General features: G+C 39.3%; 1 protein-coding gene across 4 annotated transcripts in view; it reads right to left on the reverse strand.

Moving 5' to 3' along the window:
* MYO18B (myosin XVIIIB) overlaps positions 1-19584 on the reverse strand; it is a 465598-nt gene that overhangs the window by 377614 nt on the left and 68400 nt on the right. For all 4 annotated transcript variants that reach the window (XM_067473590.1, XM_067473591.1, XM_067473592.1 and 1 more), the window contains exons 33-42: positions 15518-15622; positions 14601-14762; positions 13135-13248; positions 10968-11084; positions 10108-10191; positions 5660-5803; positions 4297-4482; positions 1713-1852; positions 278-319; positions 98-196 (exon numbers count right to left, since the gene is read on the reverse strand). In XM_067473590.1, coding sequence (XP_067329691.1) covers positions 98-196; positions 278-319; positions 1713-1852; positions 4297-4482; positions 5660-5803; positions 10108-10191; positions 10968-11084; positions 13135-13248; positions 14601-14762; positions 15518-15622 — 1193 coding nt within the window. The remainder of the gene's footprint in view (positions 1-97; positions 197-277; positions 320-1712; positions 1853-4296; positions 4483-5659; positions 5804-10107; positions 10192-10967; positions 11085-13134; positions 13249-14600; positions 14763-15517; positions 15623-19584) is intronic.

A 19584-nucleotide genomic window follows, 5' to 3' on the forward strand; every position in this document is an offset into this window, starting at 1 on the left:
ACACACACACACACACACACATATATACACATATAAAATATTAAATATTAAAATATATTCAAATATGTTCAAATCTATCCCAATATGAATAGATGACCTGAGGTCACTCCAGGTGGGGGATGGGGCTGACCGCCAGGAGTAGACACTTCCCTCTGGACCCAGGTTCAGGCTGATCGAAGAGGAGCCCACGCTTTCCCTAAAAGGAGGAAATCAATCCATCAATCAATATAATCAATCAATCAATCAATCAATCAATATATTGACCATTCGTACTTACGTGTCCATTCTGGATGTCAACGATTCCTTGGCTGTGTGGACGCTGCAGAAAGGGACAGAAAGCAATGATTGATTGCATATTGATTATTGACCAGTATTGGGTTATTGATCAGTATTGAATATTGATCATTGGTTGACATTAGGTATTAATTATTCATCAGTTGGATGTCGATTATGGATTGGTTTTGGTTATGGATTATTCACCAGTATTGGATATTGATCATTAGTTGGTATTGCATATTGATTATTCATCACTATTGGGTATTGATTATTGGTTGCTATTAGAGATTGATTATTCATCATATTGGATACTGATTTTTTAATATCAGTACTGGATATTGATCATTGGTTGGTATTGGATATTGTAGTCAAAGGCTTTCATGGCCAGAATCACTGGGTTGTTGTAGGTTTTTCAGGCTGTATGGCCGTGTTCTAGATCAGGGATCCACAAACTTTTTAAAGAGATCAGATTAGTCTGGCATGACTTGTTTTTGATAAATCCATGTTGACTATTAGCGATGACCGCATTTGTTCCTAAGTGTTTGCAGACCACTTCCTTAACAATCTTTTCCAGAATCTTGCCTGGTATCGACGTGAGGCTGACCAGACGGTAATTGTTTGGGTCGTCCTTTTTTCCCTTCTTGAAGATTGGGACCACGTTTGCCCTCCTCCAATCTGCTGGGACGTCTCCCGTTCTCCAAGAACTCTTAAAGATGATTGTCAGTGGTTCTAAAATCACTTCTGCTAGTTCCCTCAATACTCTTGGGTGTAGTTGGCCCTGGAGATTTGAATTCATTTAGAGTGACCAGGTATTCCTGGATGACATGTTTCCTATTTGAGGTTGGATTTCCCCTAATTCCTCGTCCACTCCATCTTGCTAAGGTTGAGGATGATTTTCTTTTTGTGAGAAGACTGAGGCAAAGAAGGCATTAAGTAGTTCTGCCTTTTCACTATCCCCTGTCAGCATTTCCCCATCTTCTCTTCGCAGAGGCCCTATCGCCTCCTTGTTCTTCCTTTTTCTACCGACGTAAGCAAATAAGCTCTTTTTATTGCTTTTAATGTCCGTGGCAAGCCTGAGCTCATTTTGCGCTTTAGCCTTGTGAACCTTTTCCCTACAGAAGTTAGCTATTTGTTTGAATTCTTCTTTGGTGATTTTTCCCTTTTTCCACTTCTTGTGCATGTCTCTTTTGAGTCTTAGCCAAGTTAGAAGTTCTTTGGACATCCATTCTGGCTTTTTTCTTTTGTGTGATTTTTTTTCTCTTTGTTAATAATAATAATAATAATAATAATAATGTAATAACTTTTATACCCTGCCTCCATCTCCCCGAAGGGGAGATCAATATTGGATATTTATTGATCAGTATTAAATACAGATTATTGATCAACATTGGATATTGATTATTGATAGGTTACTGGATATTGATTAAGCTTCCCACCTTTCCGTATCACTTTCGTCTTCATCGCTCGATCTCACTTCTTCCAGAGCAGCTTGCAAATCCGCAATGCGTCGAATAGCTGTCTCCAGGTCTGCTTGAAGCGTCTGCCTCACCGCTGATAATTCATCTATTTGCTTCTCCTAGAAAATAATTAATCATAATAACGATAATAATGCAGGAGTATATTGACCTTTGTTGTCACAACATCACACAATAATTGCATAATAATATAAATAAAAGAAATGCATAACATATATATATATATATAAAATCTGTACATGGATGACCTGAAGCTGTATGGGAAAACCGAAACTGAAATCCAGTGTCTGACTAACACTATCCAAATCTTTAGCACTGATATCGGTATGGAGTTTGGTTTGGACAAATGTTCAACAGTGGCAGTGAAGAAGGGAAAAATAATTGAAAATGATGGCCAGGCCATAAAGTGTCACAAGCCAGAGGCCTATAAATACCTGGGCATACTACATACAAAATGAACATGTAAAAACTGTGGTCAGCAAAGAATACATTCAAAGGGTCAGACAAATTCTCAAAACCAAGCTCAATGGAGGCAATGCCATCAAGGCCATAAACACCTGGGCCATACCTGTCATAAGATATACTACTGGCATCATAAACTGGATGCAGGCAGAATTGGACAATTTGGACAGAAAAACAAGAAAACTCATGACCATTCGTAATTCATTACATCCTCGCAGTGATGTTGACCAGCTATATCTGCCTAGAAGGTCTAGTGGCAGAGGGCTTTTCCAAGTCAAACAAGCAGTTGAAGAAGGAAAACACACTCTGGCAGAATATTTATTATTTATTTTATTACAGTATTTATATTCTGCTCTTTTCACCCCGCAGGGGACTCAGGGTGGATCACAATGCACATATACATGACAAACATTCAATGCCATAGATACACAACATATATAGACAGAGACACAGAGGCTATTTAACATTCCAGCTTCATGAGGGTATGCTTTTTTATTTCCGTCCACCGGGGGAGCTGTTGCTTCACCATCCACTTGTGACACCAATTTTTTTTTTGGTCGTGTCAAGAGTAACTTGAGAAACTGCAAGTCGCTCCTGGTGTGAGAGAATTGGCCGTCTGCAAGGACGTTGCCCAGGGGACACCTGAATGATTTGATGTTTTTATCATCCTTGTGGGAGGCTTCTCTCATGTCCCCGCGTGAGGAGCTGGAGCTGATAGAGGGAGTTCATCCGCCTCTCCCCGGATTCAAACCTGCGACTTGTCAGTCTTCAGTCCTGCCGGCACAGGGGTTTAACCCACTGGGGGCTCCGTGACACCAATGGAGTACTTCCTCATTCTTTGCATGCTGTTGGAGAGTTTTATGGCATCATAAATTAGTTAAATTAGCCTCCCTGCATAAGCAGTACCTACATTTCCTACTTGACAGATGCTGCAAAGGTCGACAGCAAGCTAGACAAATGGCCGGAAGCTCATTCCAACCCAGGCTGGCTTCGAACTCATGACCCCTCGGTCAGTAGTGATTTTAATGCAGCTGACTCCCAACCAGCTGCGCTGCAATCCGGTCCTCCAAGGAAAGCCAAGAACCTGCTTTAATTGAATCATTGGAAACTTCTCAAAGCACAGCAGACACAGAATCAGTACAAGAAAACTGCACTCCAAACCAGAGCTGACAGCTGGCACAACAAAGCATTGCATGGGCAGTTCCTTGACAAAATTGAAGGAAAAGTTGATAAGGAGAAGACCTGGTTATGGCTCACGAATGGAGAAGAAGGAGACAGAAGGCCTGATTCTTGCAGCCCAGGAGCAAGCCATCAGAACCAATGCCATTAAGGCCAGGATTGAAAAATCAGTTGATGATTGTGCAAGGAAGCTGATAAAACCATGGATCATATCCTCAGCTGCTGCAAGAAAATCGCACAGACAGACTACAAACAGAGGCACAACTCTGTGGCTCAAATGATTCATTGGAACTTAGGTCACAAGCACTACCTGCCAGTAGTAAAGAACTTGTGGAATCATAAACCTGCAAAGGGAGTGGAAAATGAACACGCAAAAATACTGTGGGACTTTTGAATCCAGACTGACAAAGTTTTGAAACACAATACACCAGACATTACGATGGTGGAAAAGAAGAAAAGTTTGTGTTATTGATGTCACCATACCAGGTGACAGCCACATTGAGGAAAAACAACAGGAAAAACTCAGCCGTAATCAAGACCTCAAAATTGAACTGCAAAGGCTCTGGCATAAACCAGTACAGGTGGTCCCAGTGGTCATCGGCACACTGGGTGCCGTGCCAAAAGATCTCAGCTGGCATTTGGAAACAATAAAAATGGACAAAATCATGATCTGGCAACTGCAAAAGGCAACGTGACTTGGATCTGCACGCATCATTCAAAAATATATCACATGCTTGGGAAGTGTTCGACTTGTGATTTTGTGATACGAAATCCAGCATATAGATCTCGTTTGCTGTGACATACTGTGTTTTTGTGTTAGTAAAATAATAATAATAATGCAGGATCGTATTGGCCATTGTTGCTGAAATGTCACATAATAATTGCTTAATGCATATCTGCCTACCATCTGGACCCTTTTGTGCTGAGCCTGGTTCTCCCTGTCCTGCAATTCCTGCAGCTGGGCCTTCATCTCCTCCATGCGCTTCCACGCATACTCCGCATTCTCTTTCTCTCTCCGCTCGCTTTCCTTCCCTCGTTCAGTCTCTTCTCCCAAACGGATCAGGCTGTCTCTCAAGCGCAAGACCAGCATCTGGAAAAGTGGAAGAGACAAAGATAGATAGATAGATAGATAGATAGATCCATAAATAGAGAGATAGATGGATGGATAAATGGATAGATATATAGTTAGATTGATGGATAGATGGATGAATAGATATATAGATTGATAGATGGATAGATAGATGGACTGTTATATGTTCTGTTTTAAACTGTGTTTTTGTTGGTGGATTTTGTAGTACGTCCTGGACTTGTTTCCACTTGTAAGCTGCCAGAATCCCTTCTGAGAGATGGTGGTGGAGTATAAAAATTAAGTTGTTGTTATTGTTATTATTATTATTATTATTATTATTGGGTTGTTGTAGGTTTTTTCGGGCTATATGGCCATGGTCTAGAGGCATTCTCTCCTGATGTTTTGCCTGCATCTATGGCAAGCATCCTCAGAGGTAGTGAGGATGCTTGCCATAGATGCAGGCGAAACGTCAGGAGAGAATGCCGCTAGACCATGGCCATATAGCCCGAAAAAACCTACAACAACCCAGTGATTCCGGCCATGAAAGCCTTCAACAATATTATTATTATTATTATTATTATTATTATTATTATTATTATTATTGGCTAGATGGATGCATGGATGAATAGATGGAAGGATGGGTGGATGGATAGATAGATAGATAGATAGATATCTATCTATATAGATAGATAGATAGATAGATGGATGGATGGATGGATGGATAGATAGCTCACTAGATAGGTAGAGAGATAGAGAGATATAAAGGTAATAATAATAATAATAATAATAATAATAGATAGATAGATAGAAGATAAATATTTAAATAGGTTAAATATCTAGCTAGCTATCCCTTTGATTAAAAAATAGATGGATGGATGGATAGATTGATGGACAGATAGATAGATGAATAGTTAGATGAATAGATGAATAGGTAGATAGATGAAGATAGATCGATATAAAGATGATAATAATAGATGGACAGATAGATACATAGTTAAATGGATAGATAAAAATGTCGATAATATAGTAATAATAATAATAATATAAATATAATAATATCGTTCATATAGTAACAATGGGACCCCTAGACCAACCCTCCCTTTCCATATATATATATATATATATATATATATATATATATATATACACAATTATAATTATAATTATAATGGGGGCGCTGAAGGCCACCTAGGCTGACCTCAAGGCGCTTGACCTGGACGTCCTGGAAGGCAGCCTTGTTTTCTTGTTCACGGATCAGGGCCTCCTGCCGGCTCACGATTGACCTCTCCGGTGATGACCCTTGACTCCAGTGTCCCTTCAGCCGGGACTCTAAGGCCTGCAGCTGAAAAAGAAGGAAGGAGAAAACAGTAATGGACGGGACTCTGTATCTGGGGGACCCTGTTCTGCCTGGAGACAAGCATTTTACTTCCCTATCTATCTATCTATCTAACTTGGGAACCCGGCAGTGCCCAGGTTGAGAAAGGCATTGTCTGTTTTTTGCAGTTTGGTAATGTCTAACACTGTTTATTAGAAAAAGCCAGTCTTTCCTTTTGTTTTTTAATGAATGCTCCCAATAGAAAATGCATAAGGACGTGGGTGAATTGCAATTCCCAGACCCTGCCATTATTCAAAGTTGGCCATGTTGGGTCTGTGTGCAAAGTGTAGTCGAGATCCAATATCATCTGCATTCAGTGATATCCATATAAGGGTGAACTACAACTCCCAAATTCCCAGCCAGTAATCAGAGTTGCCCATGTTGGTTCTGTGTGCAAAGTTTGGTTCAGATCTGTCATCAGCTGGGTTCACTGCTCTATGGATAATGTTGAACTACAACTCCCAGATTCCCAGGGCAATCATGCCCCAATCTTGCCAGTATGCACAGTTTTCCATCTATATAAATAAAAATGTAATGTTTGTTTGTGGGATTAACAGAACTCAAAAACCACTGGACGAACTGACACCAAATTTGGACAGCATATACCTAACAATCCAATGTATGTCTTTCACTCAAAAAAATTGATTTTGTCATTTGGGAGTTGTAGTTGCTGGGATTACTAGTTCACCTACAATCAAAGAGCATTCTGAACTCCACCAATGATGGAATTGAACCAAACGTGGAATACAGGACTCCCACGACCAACAGAAAACACTAGAAGGGTTTGGTGGACCTTGACCTTGAGTTAGGGAGTTGTAGTTCACCCACATCCAGAGAGCACTGTGGACTCGAACAATTATAGATCTGGATCAAACTTGGCACGAATATTCCATATGGCCAAATATGAACATGGAGTGGGGAAAATAGACCTTGACATTTGGGACTTGTAGTTACTGGGATTCATAGTTCACCTACAATCAAAGGGCATTCTGAACTCCACCAATGATGGAATTGAACCAAACATGGCATACAGGACTCCTATGACCAACAGAAAACACTAGAAGTGTTTGGTGGGCATTGACCTTGAGTTTGGACCTTGAGTCCAGGCATTTTTTCTGCCTGGAACACAGACCCGATATTGGGTCTGTGTTCCAAGTTTGGTCCAGATCCATCGTTGGCTGGGTTCACATTGCTCTCTGGATGTAGGTGAACTACAAGTCTTATAAATCAAGGTCAATTCCCCCCAACCTGATCATGGGGGTCCTGCGTGCCAAATGGGATCCACGTCCATTATGTAAGGGGTTCATGATTACCCAGTAATCAGAATTGCCCATGATAGTGTGAGCCTGCCAAGGGAGGAGCAGCACCGCGCGGCCTACTCACACGTAAAGCACCTACTCACGCTGCCCATCGGGCCTGATGGATAGCGTGAACCAGCCAAGGGAGGGGCAGTGTATGTGGGGGGGGGGGTGCTCCTCCTCTGCGGGCTGGATAAATGCCCTTGGCGGGCCGGAAGTGGCCCGCGGGCCGTAGTTTGAGGACCCCGATCTACAGAGACACTTGCTGGAACACCCCAGCAAGCGAGAGTCCAAAAGTGGCAGGCTCAAACCCAGAACCACAATGAATGGCTGATACCAAATGAGAGACTCCCCCCTGGGCACACAGAAAATTGGACGACTTGGAAGGCGCTGAACAGACTGCGCTCTGGCACCACGAAATGCAGAGCCAACCTTAAGAAATGAGGCTACAAAGTGGAATCCACAACATGCGAGTGCGGAGAGGAGCAAACCACTGACCACCTGCTGCAATGCAACCTGCGCCCTGCCACATGCACAATGGAGGACCTTCTTGCGGCAACACCAGAGGCACTCCAAGTGGCCAGATACTGGTCAAAGGACATTTAATCAACTGCCAAGCTTGCAAACTTTGTGTTTTGTCTGTTTGTTTGTTTTGTTAAAAATGTAATACAACTGTCTGGTTGCTCCTGACATGATAAATAAATAAAAATCTCTTCTGCGGCGTAACTGTTTTTGACATATAAGGCAACTCTTCCTCCTCTCCCTTTTGTTATGTTTCTGTGAGAGAGGTTCTAGCCCTCAGCAATAGCAGTCATCCCACCAGGTTTCAGTGATGCCTATGACAATGTAAGTGTGGCTAAAAGTTGGAGCCACACAGGCACACTTTTCAAAGGATCACAAATTATTATTATTATTGTCATGTACAGGTGGTCTCTGAATACAGGTGAACTACAACTCCCAAATCCAAGAGAAATCACCCCTATACCCTGCCTATATGTACAGTCGGCCATGCTGGGTCTGTGTGCCAAGTTTGGTCCAGATCAGAGATTTCTGAATAAGGGTGAACTACCAATCACAGGGAGCCCCCGGTGGCGCAGTGGGTTAAAGCACTGAGCTGCTGAGCTTGTTGATCGAAAGGTCGCAGGTTTGATTCCGGGGAGCGGCGTGAGCTTCCGCTGTCAGCCCTAGCTTCTGCCAACCTAGCAGTTCGAAAACATGCAAATGTTAGTAGATCAATAGGTACCGCTCCGGCGGGAAGGTAAGGGCGCTCCATGCAGTCATGCCGGCCACATGACCTTGGAGGTGTCTACAGACAACGCTGGCTCTTCGGCTTAGAAATGGAGATGAGCACCACACCCCAGAGTCAGACATGACTGGACTTAATGTCAGGGGACTACCTTTACCTTTACCTTACCAATCACAAAATCAAGGTCAATTCCCACATACCCCTGCAGTATGTTCTGTTTGCCAGGGATGTCTGTGTGCTAAGTTTGGTCCAGGCCCGTCATTCATGTGGGTCACAGTGGTCTATGGAAGCCAAATCAGGTGAAGGTACTGCAGATCCCATCATCTGTGGTCTGTCCTTCCCCAAACCGCACCAGGACGTAAAGTGGGTCGGGGGGGGGGGGGGTCTGTGTGCCAAGTTTGGTCCAGGTCCATTATCAGTGGGGGTCAGTGCAGGTGAACTACAGCTTCCATCGTGTTGAGTCAGTCCCCACCTCCCTCCAGTATGTTCGGTTGCTGATCAATTCCTCTGTGTTTGCCGTGTGCCATAGGAAAGGGTAGGAAGGGGTTAAGGGAGAGGCAGTGGGCGGGATCATGCAAATTCTACAGCAATAGATAGAGTAAGGAACACTGGGATGAGGCGCTCACTATCACCTGCAATGCTTTTAGTGTCTCCTCAGCACTGTGGGTTAATGCTGTTTGTGGAGGTAGGAGGCTGTCTGTGTAAGTCCCACACACAAACATATAGATTTTCTTATTTGTGCAGATACATACATACATATCTTTATATATCATATTATTATAATATTGTATTATATTATATATTATATTATTATATAAAATATCATATCACATGTTATTATTATATATATTATTATGTATTTATATTGTTATAATTAGCATATGTTACATTATAATAGTAATTATTTATTTTAATATATTATATTATATTATTATTTATTATATACTAGCCGTCCCCTGCCACGCGTTGCTGTGGCCCACTCTGGTGGTCATGGGGGTTCTGTGTGGGAGGTTTGACCCAATTCTGTCGTTTGTGGGGTTCAGAATGCTCTTTGATTGTAGGTGAACTATAAATCCCAGTTACTACAATGGTCAAATGTGAATGTCTATTTCCCCCAAACTCTATCTGTGTTTATATTTGGGCATATGGAATATTTGCGTCAAGTTTGGTCCAGATCCATCATTGTTTGAGTCCACAGTAGTCTCTAGATGTAGGTGAACTACAACTCCCAAACTCAAGGTCAATGCCCACCAAACCCTTCTAGTGTTTTCTGTTGATCATGGAAGTCCTGTTTGTCACCTTTAGTTCAAATCCATCATTTGTGGAGTTCAGAATGCTCTTTGATTGTAGGTACACTATAAATCCCAGCAACTCCAATTCCCAAATGACAAAATAAATAAAATTGAGTGAAGGACATACATTGGGTTGGTAGGTGTATCGTGTCCAAATTTGGTGTCAATTCCTCCAGTGGTTTTTGAGTTCTGTGAATATCACAAACTAACATTACATTTTTATTTATATAGATTATTATAATATTGTATTATATTATATTATTATTATATTATTATATAAAATATCATATCATATGTTATTATTATATATCATATCATTATGTATTTATATTGTTATAATTAGTATATTGTTACATTATAATAATTATTATTTATTTTAATATATTATATTATATTATTATATATTATTATTATTATTATTATTATTATCCTTACTTTTTCCTGAATGTTTTGTTTTTCTTTCTTCAAATCTTCCAGCTGCGTCTGAAGATCCTGGATTTGGGAAATATCCTTGGCGGACTAAATAAACATAAACATAAACATCAGAACAAGAACAAAAACAACAATATAAACAACAACAAAGAAGGAATGCGCCACTAAACCCTTCCCAACAGATCGCCATTCAAAGCTGTAATAACAATAATACAATACAATAAATATAATATATACTATAATAATATATAATATAGTAATAATATAACGTAATACAATAAATATAATAACATATACTATAAGAATATAAGAATATAATACAATATTATATTATATCATATATTTATTGCATGTTATTATATTATTTGAAACACAACAAGGTGAGTCCACAGCAGACAAGATCACTTTGCTGGCTGTTGTATTGGATCACACGTCGGACACTTCCCAAGTGTCTAGGACTGTGTGATGTATCGGCAAATAATGCGTGCAGATCCCAGTAAAGTGGTCTTAGATGGTAATTTTGTCAGCGCTGATTGTGTTTAAGTGCAGGCCAAGGTCTTTAGGCACTGCACCCAGTGTGCCGATCACCACTGGGACCACCTTGACTGGCTTGTGCCAGGGTCTTTGCAGTTCAATCTTTAAATCCTCATATCATGGCAGCTTTTCCAGTTGTTTCCCTTCAATCCTGCCATCACATGGGATTGCAACATCAACGATCCATACTTTGTGAGGTCAGGAGTATTGTGCTCCAAAACTCTGTCAGTCTGAATTCGGAAGTCCCAGAAGAGTTTGACGTGTTCGTTTTCTGTAACTTTATTATTATTATTATTATTATTATTATTATTATTATTATTTTGCCTGACCTGTGCGATGAGGGCCTTGTGTTTCTCCATCAGGTCGTTCAGATCCTCCTGATCCTCATCGATGCGCTTCAGCAGATCCGCTTTTTCATGCTGCAATTGGTAGAGCTGCTCGTCCATCTGCATTACAATTTGCAAGCCAATTTGCATTAAAATTTGCATTAAAGTTTGCATCACATGTTGTCCCCTCCGTGGGAATTCGCCACACAGTTTCCTTAATCTGCATACCAATTTGCATACATTTTGCAGCCCTGATCTGTGCACATTTTATGCAGGCGAATTTACATAAAATTACAACTGGGGTTTGCCTGCACATTTGCATATGCATGGATATTTTCATACAAATCCATGGGAAATTGCCTGTCTATTTGCCTATATAAATTTGCATACATTTGCAGGGGGATTTACATCTAAATTTGCATTTGCATGGAATTTTGTCTGCCTATTTGCCTGTATAAATTTGCATACATTTGCATGGAGACTTGCATATAAATTTGCATATGAATGAACAGCTCTTTACATGGGAAATCACCTCCCTACATAAATTTGCATGGTAATTTGCTAGGGAAACAGTGTGGCGAATTCCCATGGAGGAGACGGCATCAATGATGCAAACTTCAATGCAAATTTTAATGCAAATTGGTTTGCATATTTGTGTGTTATACGAATGCATGGGAATTTTCCTGGACATTTACATGGGAATTTGCTTGACTATTTGCATATAAATTTGCATACATTGGCATGTGAATTTTCCTGGACATTTCTGCATATATTTGCATATATTTGCATATGAATGCAGAGGTATTTGCATATGTTATGCATATTGCATATGTTATCCAGCAAACATGTGAAAGTTTGCTGGATATTTGCATGGAAATGTGGATATACATTTGCATATGAATGCATGGCCATTTGCATGGCTATTTGCCAATAAATTTGCATACTTTTGCATATGTTTTGCATGTGTAATTTGCCAGGAGGTTTGCATGTAAATTGCATACAAATGCAGGGACATTTGCATACGTTAGCATGGGAATTTGCCTGGACATTTACATGGGAATTTGCTTGACTATTTGCATATAAATTTGCATACATTGGCATGTGAATTTTCCTGGACATTTCCGCATATATTTGCATATGAACGCAGAGGTATTTGCATATGTTGGCATGTGAAAGTTTGCTGGATATTTGCATGGAAATGTGCATATACATTTGCATATGAATGCATGGCCATTTGCATGGCTATTTGCCAATAAATTTGCATACTTTTGCATATGTTTTGCATGTGTATTTTGCCAGGAGGTTTGCATGTAAATTGCATACAAATGCAGGGACATTTGCATACGTTAGCATGTGAATTTGCTTGGATATTTGCATGGAGCATTTGCGTACCTTTCCATGGAAATTTGTTTATGAAGTTTCATGGGAATTTGCAAGAGAAATTGCATATTTATTTACACCCAAATTTGCATATGGGTGCATGGACATTTGCTTACCTTTAGTGTTTGTTTATTTATTTATTTATTTCCAACATTTCTACCCCCGAAGGGGGACTCAGAGCAGCTTACAACGGCAGCAATTAGATGCCGAGAACATACAAAATACATTACAACAACATTATACAAGAAATAAAACATTAGATTAAAATACATTAAGACATTATTATTAATCAAGTAGCAGATCCAGATCTGATTTAGCGACCGACGACTCAGTTCAAAGCCTGTCCTTGTCAAAGTTCAAAAATTGTGAATACTGCTTAACCTACTGTCCAAATGCCTGGTCCCAAAACCATGTTTTGATCTTCTTTCTAAAAGAGAGGAGGGATGAAGCCAACCTAATTTCTCTAGGGAGAGCATTATACAGGCGGGGAGTCACCACCGAGAAGGCCCTTTCCATGTGAATTTGCCTGCACATTTTGCGTGTGAATTTGCAAATGAATGCTTGGACATTTTGCATACAAATGTATTTGTCTGCACATGTATCTGCACATTTGCATATGAATTTGCACGGAAATTTGCAACATAGGAGAAAGCCATAGGTGTCTCCAATTGGGACCAACATTCGCGTAAAATTTGTATAGAAATTAACATATCCCCCCAAAAGAATTCTAATTAATGCAATTAAAATGCTAATTAGTGTAATTAATCAAAAATGGCAACAAGACAGATACCAAGATTTTGTTGCGAGTGAGTTTCTCCACCTCCGAGCGGAGTCCTTCCAGTTCAAAGGTCATCTCCTTCTGGAATTCCTGCGCTTCTGCACAACGGGAAACGCTCTCTTCCCACTGGAAAGGGATATTTGCATAATAATTTGCATATTAACTCCACCCCCTATTTTTATTCATCATGTTGATTTAGTCAATTATGGTAACTAAGTCAGTTAGTTAATTAAATTAGTTAATTATTGAAAATTTAATTTTTAATTAAGTGTTAATTATTTAAGTTTGGCAATTAAGATACTCCATCAAGTTGAGGAGGAGAAGGCAACCATAATGACTTTAGTTATTTATTTAAATAATTAATGACTAATTGAGGTAGTTATGTCAATTACTCAATGAAGTTAAGGTAGTTAATTAATATTTTAATTAAGTGAATTAAGAAAATTATTAGTTAATTAAAATAGTTAGTTAAATTACATCCTTTAAGTTCATTAAGTTACTTAATTTAGTTAATTAAGATACTTCATAATGTTGAGGAGAGAAAGACATTCAGTATGGCTTAGTTCAATATCTTAACTAATTAATTTGCCCATATGTCAATTACTCAATGAAGTTAAGGTAGTTAATTAATATTTTAATTAAGTTAATTAAGAAAATTATTAGTTAATTAAAATAGTTAGTTAAATTACATCCTTTAAGTTCATTAAGTTACTTAATTTAGTTAATTAAGATACTTCATAATGTTGAGGAGAGAAAGACATTCAGTATGGCTTAGTTCAATATCATAACTAATTAATTTGCCCATATGTCAATTACTCAATGAAGTTAAGGTAGTTAATTAATATTTTAATTAAGTTAATTAAGAAAATTATTAGTTAATTAAAATAGTTAGTTAAATTACAACCTTTAAGTTCATTAAGTTACTTAATTTAGTTAATTAAGATACTTAATAATGTTGAGGAGAGAAAGACATTCAGTATGGCTTAGTTCAATATCTTAACTAATTAATTTGCCCATATGTAATTCCTCAATTAGTTCATTAATTGCTTAAAAATTAACTTAATAACAATGAATAAACTTGTAGTTACTTAATTCCTTAATTAGTTAACTTAGTTATTTATTTAATTACATAACTCAATTACTTCCTCATTAAATTAGTGACTTAATTAAATCACTTAATGAATCAATGTGTACTCATGTAATTCCTTAATTAGCTTAATTATTTCCTTCATTAGATCACTTAATAACTTACTTAACAAAATAACTTAATGACTTAATTAAAAAAATAATGACAATGAATCAGCTTGCACTTGCTTAATTAGTCAACTTACATTTACATAATCCCTTAATTATTAACTTGATTACTAAATTAATTAACTGGATGAATAGCCATAACTAAATTAAATGAATGAAGAATATAAATAACTTTTCAAGAATCAATGAATAAATGCAGGAAGGATAAAGGGGTGGAGCCTGACCTGCCTGCGCAGCTTCTCCACCTCTGCTTTGACCTCCGTTGACCCAGTTTCTGACCTAGAAGAGCTTTCCTGGAGGAGGAGCTGAGCATCGGCCAGGAGGGCACGGCTCCGCTTCAGGTCCCGGCGAAGGCGCTTCTCCACCTCAAAGTCATGGTGGCCAACCTATGGGGGAGGAGTCAAGGCAGGAAGTGAGGTTGCCCATCCACTTCATGTCTGGGGAGTGATTTCCTGTCTGGGAAGTGACTCCCTGAGCCACTCCCTGTCCTAAAGTGACATCCCCAGGCCACTTCCTATCCAAGAAATGACATCACAAGGCCACTTCCTGTCAAGGGAGCAACTTCCTTTTTGGGAAATGACATAACCAGCCCACTTCCTGTTACAAAGTGACATCCTGACATTCCCAGGCCACTTCCTTTCCAGGAATTTTGTAGCAACACAATTTCTTGTTAGGAAGTGATGTCACCAGGCTACTTCCTGTTCAGAAGTTGACATCACAAGGCCTCTTCCTGTCCAGGAAGTGATATCCCCAGGCCACTTCTTGTTGGGAAGTGACATCACAAGGCCACTTCCTGTTGAGAAATGACATAATCACACTACTTCCTTTCCAGAGATGGCATCCCCAGGTCACTTCCTGTTATAAAGCAACATAACCAGGACACTTCCTGTCCAAGAAATGATTTTTTCATGCCAGGAGCGACTTGAGAAACTATATAATCAGGCCGATTCCTGTCCAGGAAGTGACATTCCTAATCTACTTCCTGTCATAGTGATATTACTACTTCCTGTCCAAGAAATGACATAATCAGAGCACTTCCTGTCCAAGAGGTGACATAATCAGGCCACTTCCTGCCCAGGAAGTGACATAATGAGGCCACTTCATGTTTGGGGCCCCTCTTGGGGCCATTACAAGGCATTACCTGTTCACATAAGGTTGCGATGAGTCCTTCCAGGTCGCGCTTCTCAGCCAGCAGCCGCTGTTTCTCCTCCGCTTCCTGTTCGCACTGCATCTCCAGCTGGCGCAGCTGCACATTAATAAGAATATATTAAATTATAGATAGATAGATAGATAGATAGATACTAATAATGATACAAGTAATAAACTATATTTTAAATAAAAATAAATTAGTTTTACCCGAATCCCTCTTTGAAGGTGAGAGGGTCGGTATATAAAACCTCGAAATAATAAATAAATAAATAAATAAATAAATTGATGTCCGGCCGACACTAGCCATCAAAGAGGACATGGAGTTGTGTCTCATCAAGCCTCCACTCATGGGAGGTTGTCTTTTTTCGGCTGAGAGTGTCTGCCCGGTTGTTTAGTGAGCTGGGGAGATGAATTGCTGTGATGATCACTGAGTGGTTGATGGACCATTGCCAGAGAGTAACTTTGAGGAATTTTCTCTAGCCCGTGCCGTTGATATAGTACATGGCCACTGTGTTGTCCGTTAGGATCTGGGCAGTCCTGTGGGTGATCAGGAGGACAAAGGCTTTGAGGGCCTTGATCATCAGGAGTTCAAGATAGTTGATGTCTCTTTTTATTATACCAGAGGTCCTGTGTGGCGAGATGGTTGGTGTGGGCTCCCCAGGTGAAGGTGGAGGGGTCCATTGTTATCGTGACTAAGGGAGGTCGAGGGTGGAACAGCACGCCGAGACAGATATTGCGCCGGGATGTCCACCACACAAGGGAGGTTAACACTGGCTTCAGAATGGAGAGGAATCTTAAGTTGCGGTGTCGAGCAGGATTTAAATGATCGAGAAACCATTTCTGAAGTTGAAGTTGGATGGAGTTTGAATCTGGCAAAGGAGGTGACCGAGACTGCCAATACCATGTAGACGAGAAGGACCTGGATCTGTATGGCCTGGATCCTGTGGAAAGAGTTGGATCGGCGGAACTTGTGTTAGAGAGCGAGAAACCTCTCTTCAGGGAGGGACACCATCTGAGTGGTGGAGTAGAAGAGGATGCCGATGAATTTTATCCTGGTCATTGGCATCAAATAGGACTTTTCAGCATTGAGCTTAATTTTTTTTTAATAGTAATCTTTATTAAGTTTTGAAATTATACATATGTCAAAGGGTGGGAAAATGGGGTGTGGTGTAAGGGATATGGGACGTGAGGGATAAAGGGAGGGGGAGTAGGTGGGGGGCAGGATTGGGGATGTTAGGGAACGTAGGGGGATTGGCAGTGACTTCCCGCCAGTCTTCCGGGATCTTCCATTATCCTTGTGTTTTACATTTCTTCTTTCTTGTCAGCATCGACTTCTATCCTTTACCTTGTTCATAAGCTAGACAGATCTATGTGAAGCGGAATGCCTTTGTTTTTAATAAAGTCTATATATCCATTCCAAATTGTGTCATTGTGTTTTCTTTGAGCCTCTGTGATAGGTTGTCCATTTGTATGATGTCCAATACTTTTATAGCCCATTCTTCCAGAGTTGGGATCTCTTTTCGTTTCCATACCTTAGCGAGAAGCAGTCTTGCGGCCGTGCTGAGGAGGAAGCATATCTTTTCTTGATTCTTATCTAATTTTATATTCGTAATGCCTAATAGGTATGTTTCTGGCACTAGGGGGAATTTAATTTTGATTATTTTTTGAGTTGCTTTATGAATATCCTTCCAGTACTTTTTGACTAAATTACAGGACCACCACTGGTGGAAAAAAGTTCCTTTTTCTTTTCCGCACTTCCAACACATATTTGACCCATTTTTATTAAATTTTGCTATTTTTACAGGGGTATAATACCATCTAAAAACATTTTATACCAGTTTTCGCATAGATCACTGGCTTCTGTATATTTTAATTTAGTCATCCAAATTTCTTCCCACTGTTTTATTAAGATGTTGTGTCCCAGATCTTTTGCCCATTTCACCTGACATTCTTTTATTTGTTCTTCCTCTGTATTCCACAAAAGTAATTGTTGGTAGAGGATTTTTATTAGCTTGTTCTTTTTCTTCATAACCATTTCCCAAATTCCTTGGTCCTGACTAAACCCCAATTTATTATCCTCCTTGAATTCTTGGTGAATCTGGTAATAGTTAAGCCATGTGATTTTTTCATTCTGCTGTTTGATTTCCTCTAGCGATTTTAATGTCAAATTTCCCCCTCCCGTCTCCTCGTTTTTCTTTAGTAATTGCTGGTATATTAGCCATTTCTTTTCTTCTAACTCCCTTCTGTGCTTCGCTTCTGTGGGAGATATCCACAACGGTGTTTTGGAATATAGCCTAGGTCTGTATTTCTCCCACGTTTTTATAAGGGCTGATCTAATGTAATGATTACTGAAGGCTTTTTCCACCCTTCTCTTGTTGTACCATAGGTAACCGTGCCACCCGGCCCTGAGATCATGTCCTTCTAATGCCAATAGTGGACGATTCTCTAAAGTGGCCCACTCTTTTAATGCGACCAGGTTACACGCCTCATAGTAGAGTTTAAAATCTGGTAGGCCTAGGCCTCCCCTTTTTTTTTCATCAGTAAGTATTTTTAGGCTAATTCTCGGTTTGTGGTCTTTCCATATAAATTTAGTCACCTCAGTTTTCCATTTTTTAAATAGATGGTCATTTCTGAGCACCGGTAGGGCTTGAAAAAGGAATAGGAGTTGTGGTAATATTGTCATTTTAAGTATAGCGATTCGTCCTAGTAATGAGATGTTCTGATGTTTCCATCTATTCATGTCCCTTTGTATTTTACTCCATAATGTCTCATAGTTGTTTTTTATTAAATTGATGTTACTTTTAGTAATGTTTATCCCTAGATACCTAACCTTATTTTCGATTTTTAATTCTGCTCGTTCTTGTAGTGTCGTTTTTGCCTTTTGGTCCATATTTTTAGTCAGTAATTTCGTTTTTTGTTTATTCAATTTGAAGCCCGCTACCTCTCCAAAGCTCTCAATCTTATTTAGCCACTTCTTAATATTACTTATTGGATCCTCTACTATACAAACTACGTCATCTGCGTAGACTCTTAGTTTGAAGTGGTAGCCTCCTACTTTAATTCCTTTTAAGGTTTGGTCTTCATTTATCGCTCTGATCATTGTTTCCATAACTAGAATAAAGAGTAGGGGAGATAACGGGCATCCCTGACGTGTGCCTTGCATGAGTTTTATGGCTTTTTTAGACTCCACCCCGTTTATTATGAGTGTGGCCTCTTGATTCGTGTAGATTGCCTCTACAGCATTTTTAAAATGGTATCCCATATCTAACTCTTCTGTTAATGATTTTAGATATTGCCAATTAATTCTATCAAAAGCCTTCTCGGCATCAATAAACATAAGGGCTAGTTGTTTCTCGTTATGTCTCTCATAATACTCTATTGTATCGATAATTATTCGGATGTTGTCCTTTATTTGCCTATTTGGAAGGAACCCGACCTGTTCTGTTGAGATCCAATTTTAAAGAAATTTTTTCAGCCTATCTGCCATGATTGTTGCGAATATCTTGTAATCTGTATTTAAGAGCGAGATAGGCCTGTAATTTTTAACTTCCGTTGTGTCCGTTCCTTCTTTATGTATTAGGATAATATTAGTTTTTTCCCACGATTTGGGTATTATTTGATTTTCTAGAATATTATTTAAGATGTCTTTTAATAGGGGGGCCAATTCATCTTTAAATAATTTATAAAATATAGCTGTAAAGCCATCTGGTCCTGGTGATTTGTTGGGTTTGAGTTTACGAATTGCTATTTCAAAAGGGGAAATATTACCATTCAGGATTTCTCTTTGTGCTTCCGTTAATTTTGTTAGTTTTAAACTGCCTAGGTACTTTGAGATATTTTCCGGGGGTATATTTGTTTTTTTAAATAAGCCTTGATAGAATTGGAGAAATTGGTCCGCTATGTCTGTATCTGTCGTATATGTTTTCCCTTTTGCTTCTATTTTGGTAATTATCTGTTTTTGTTTTCGTTTCTTAATTTTCCTGGCCAACCATTTCCCAATCTTATTAGCGTTTTGGAAGTGGTATACTTTGGTGTACTTCATTTGTTTTTCTATAACTT

Source organism: Anolis sagrei, chromosome X (genome assembly GCF_037176765.1).
Source record: "Anolis sagrei isolate rAnoSag1 chromosome X, rAnoSag1.mat, whole genome shotgun sequence".
Lineage (NCBI taxonomy): Eukaryota > Metazoa > Chordata > Lepidosauria > Squamata > Dactyloidae > Anolis > Anolis sagrei.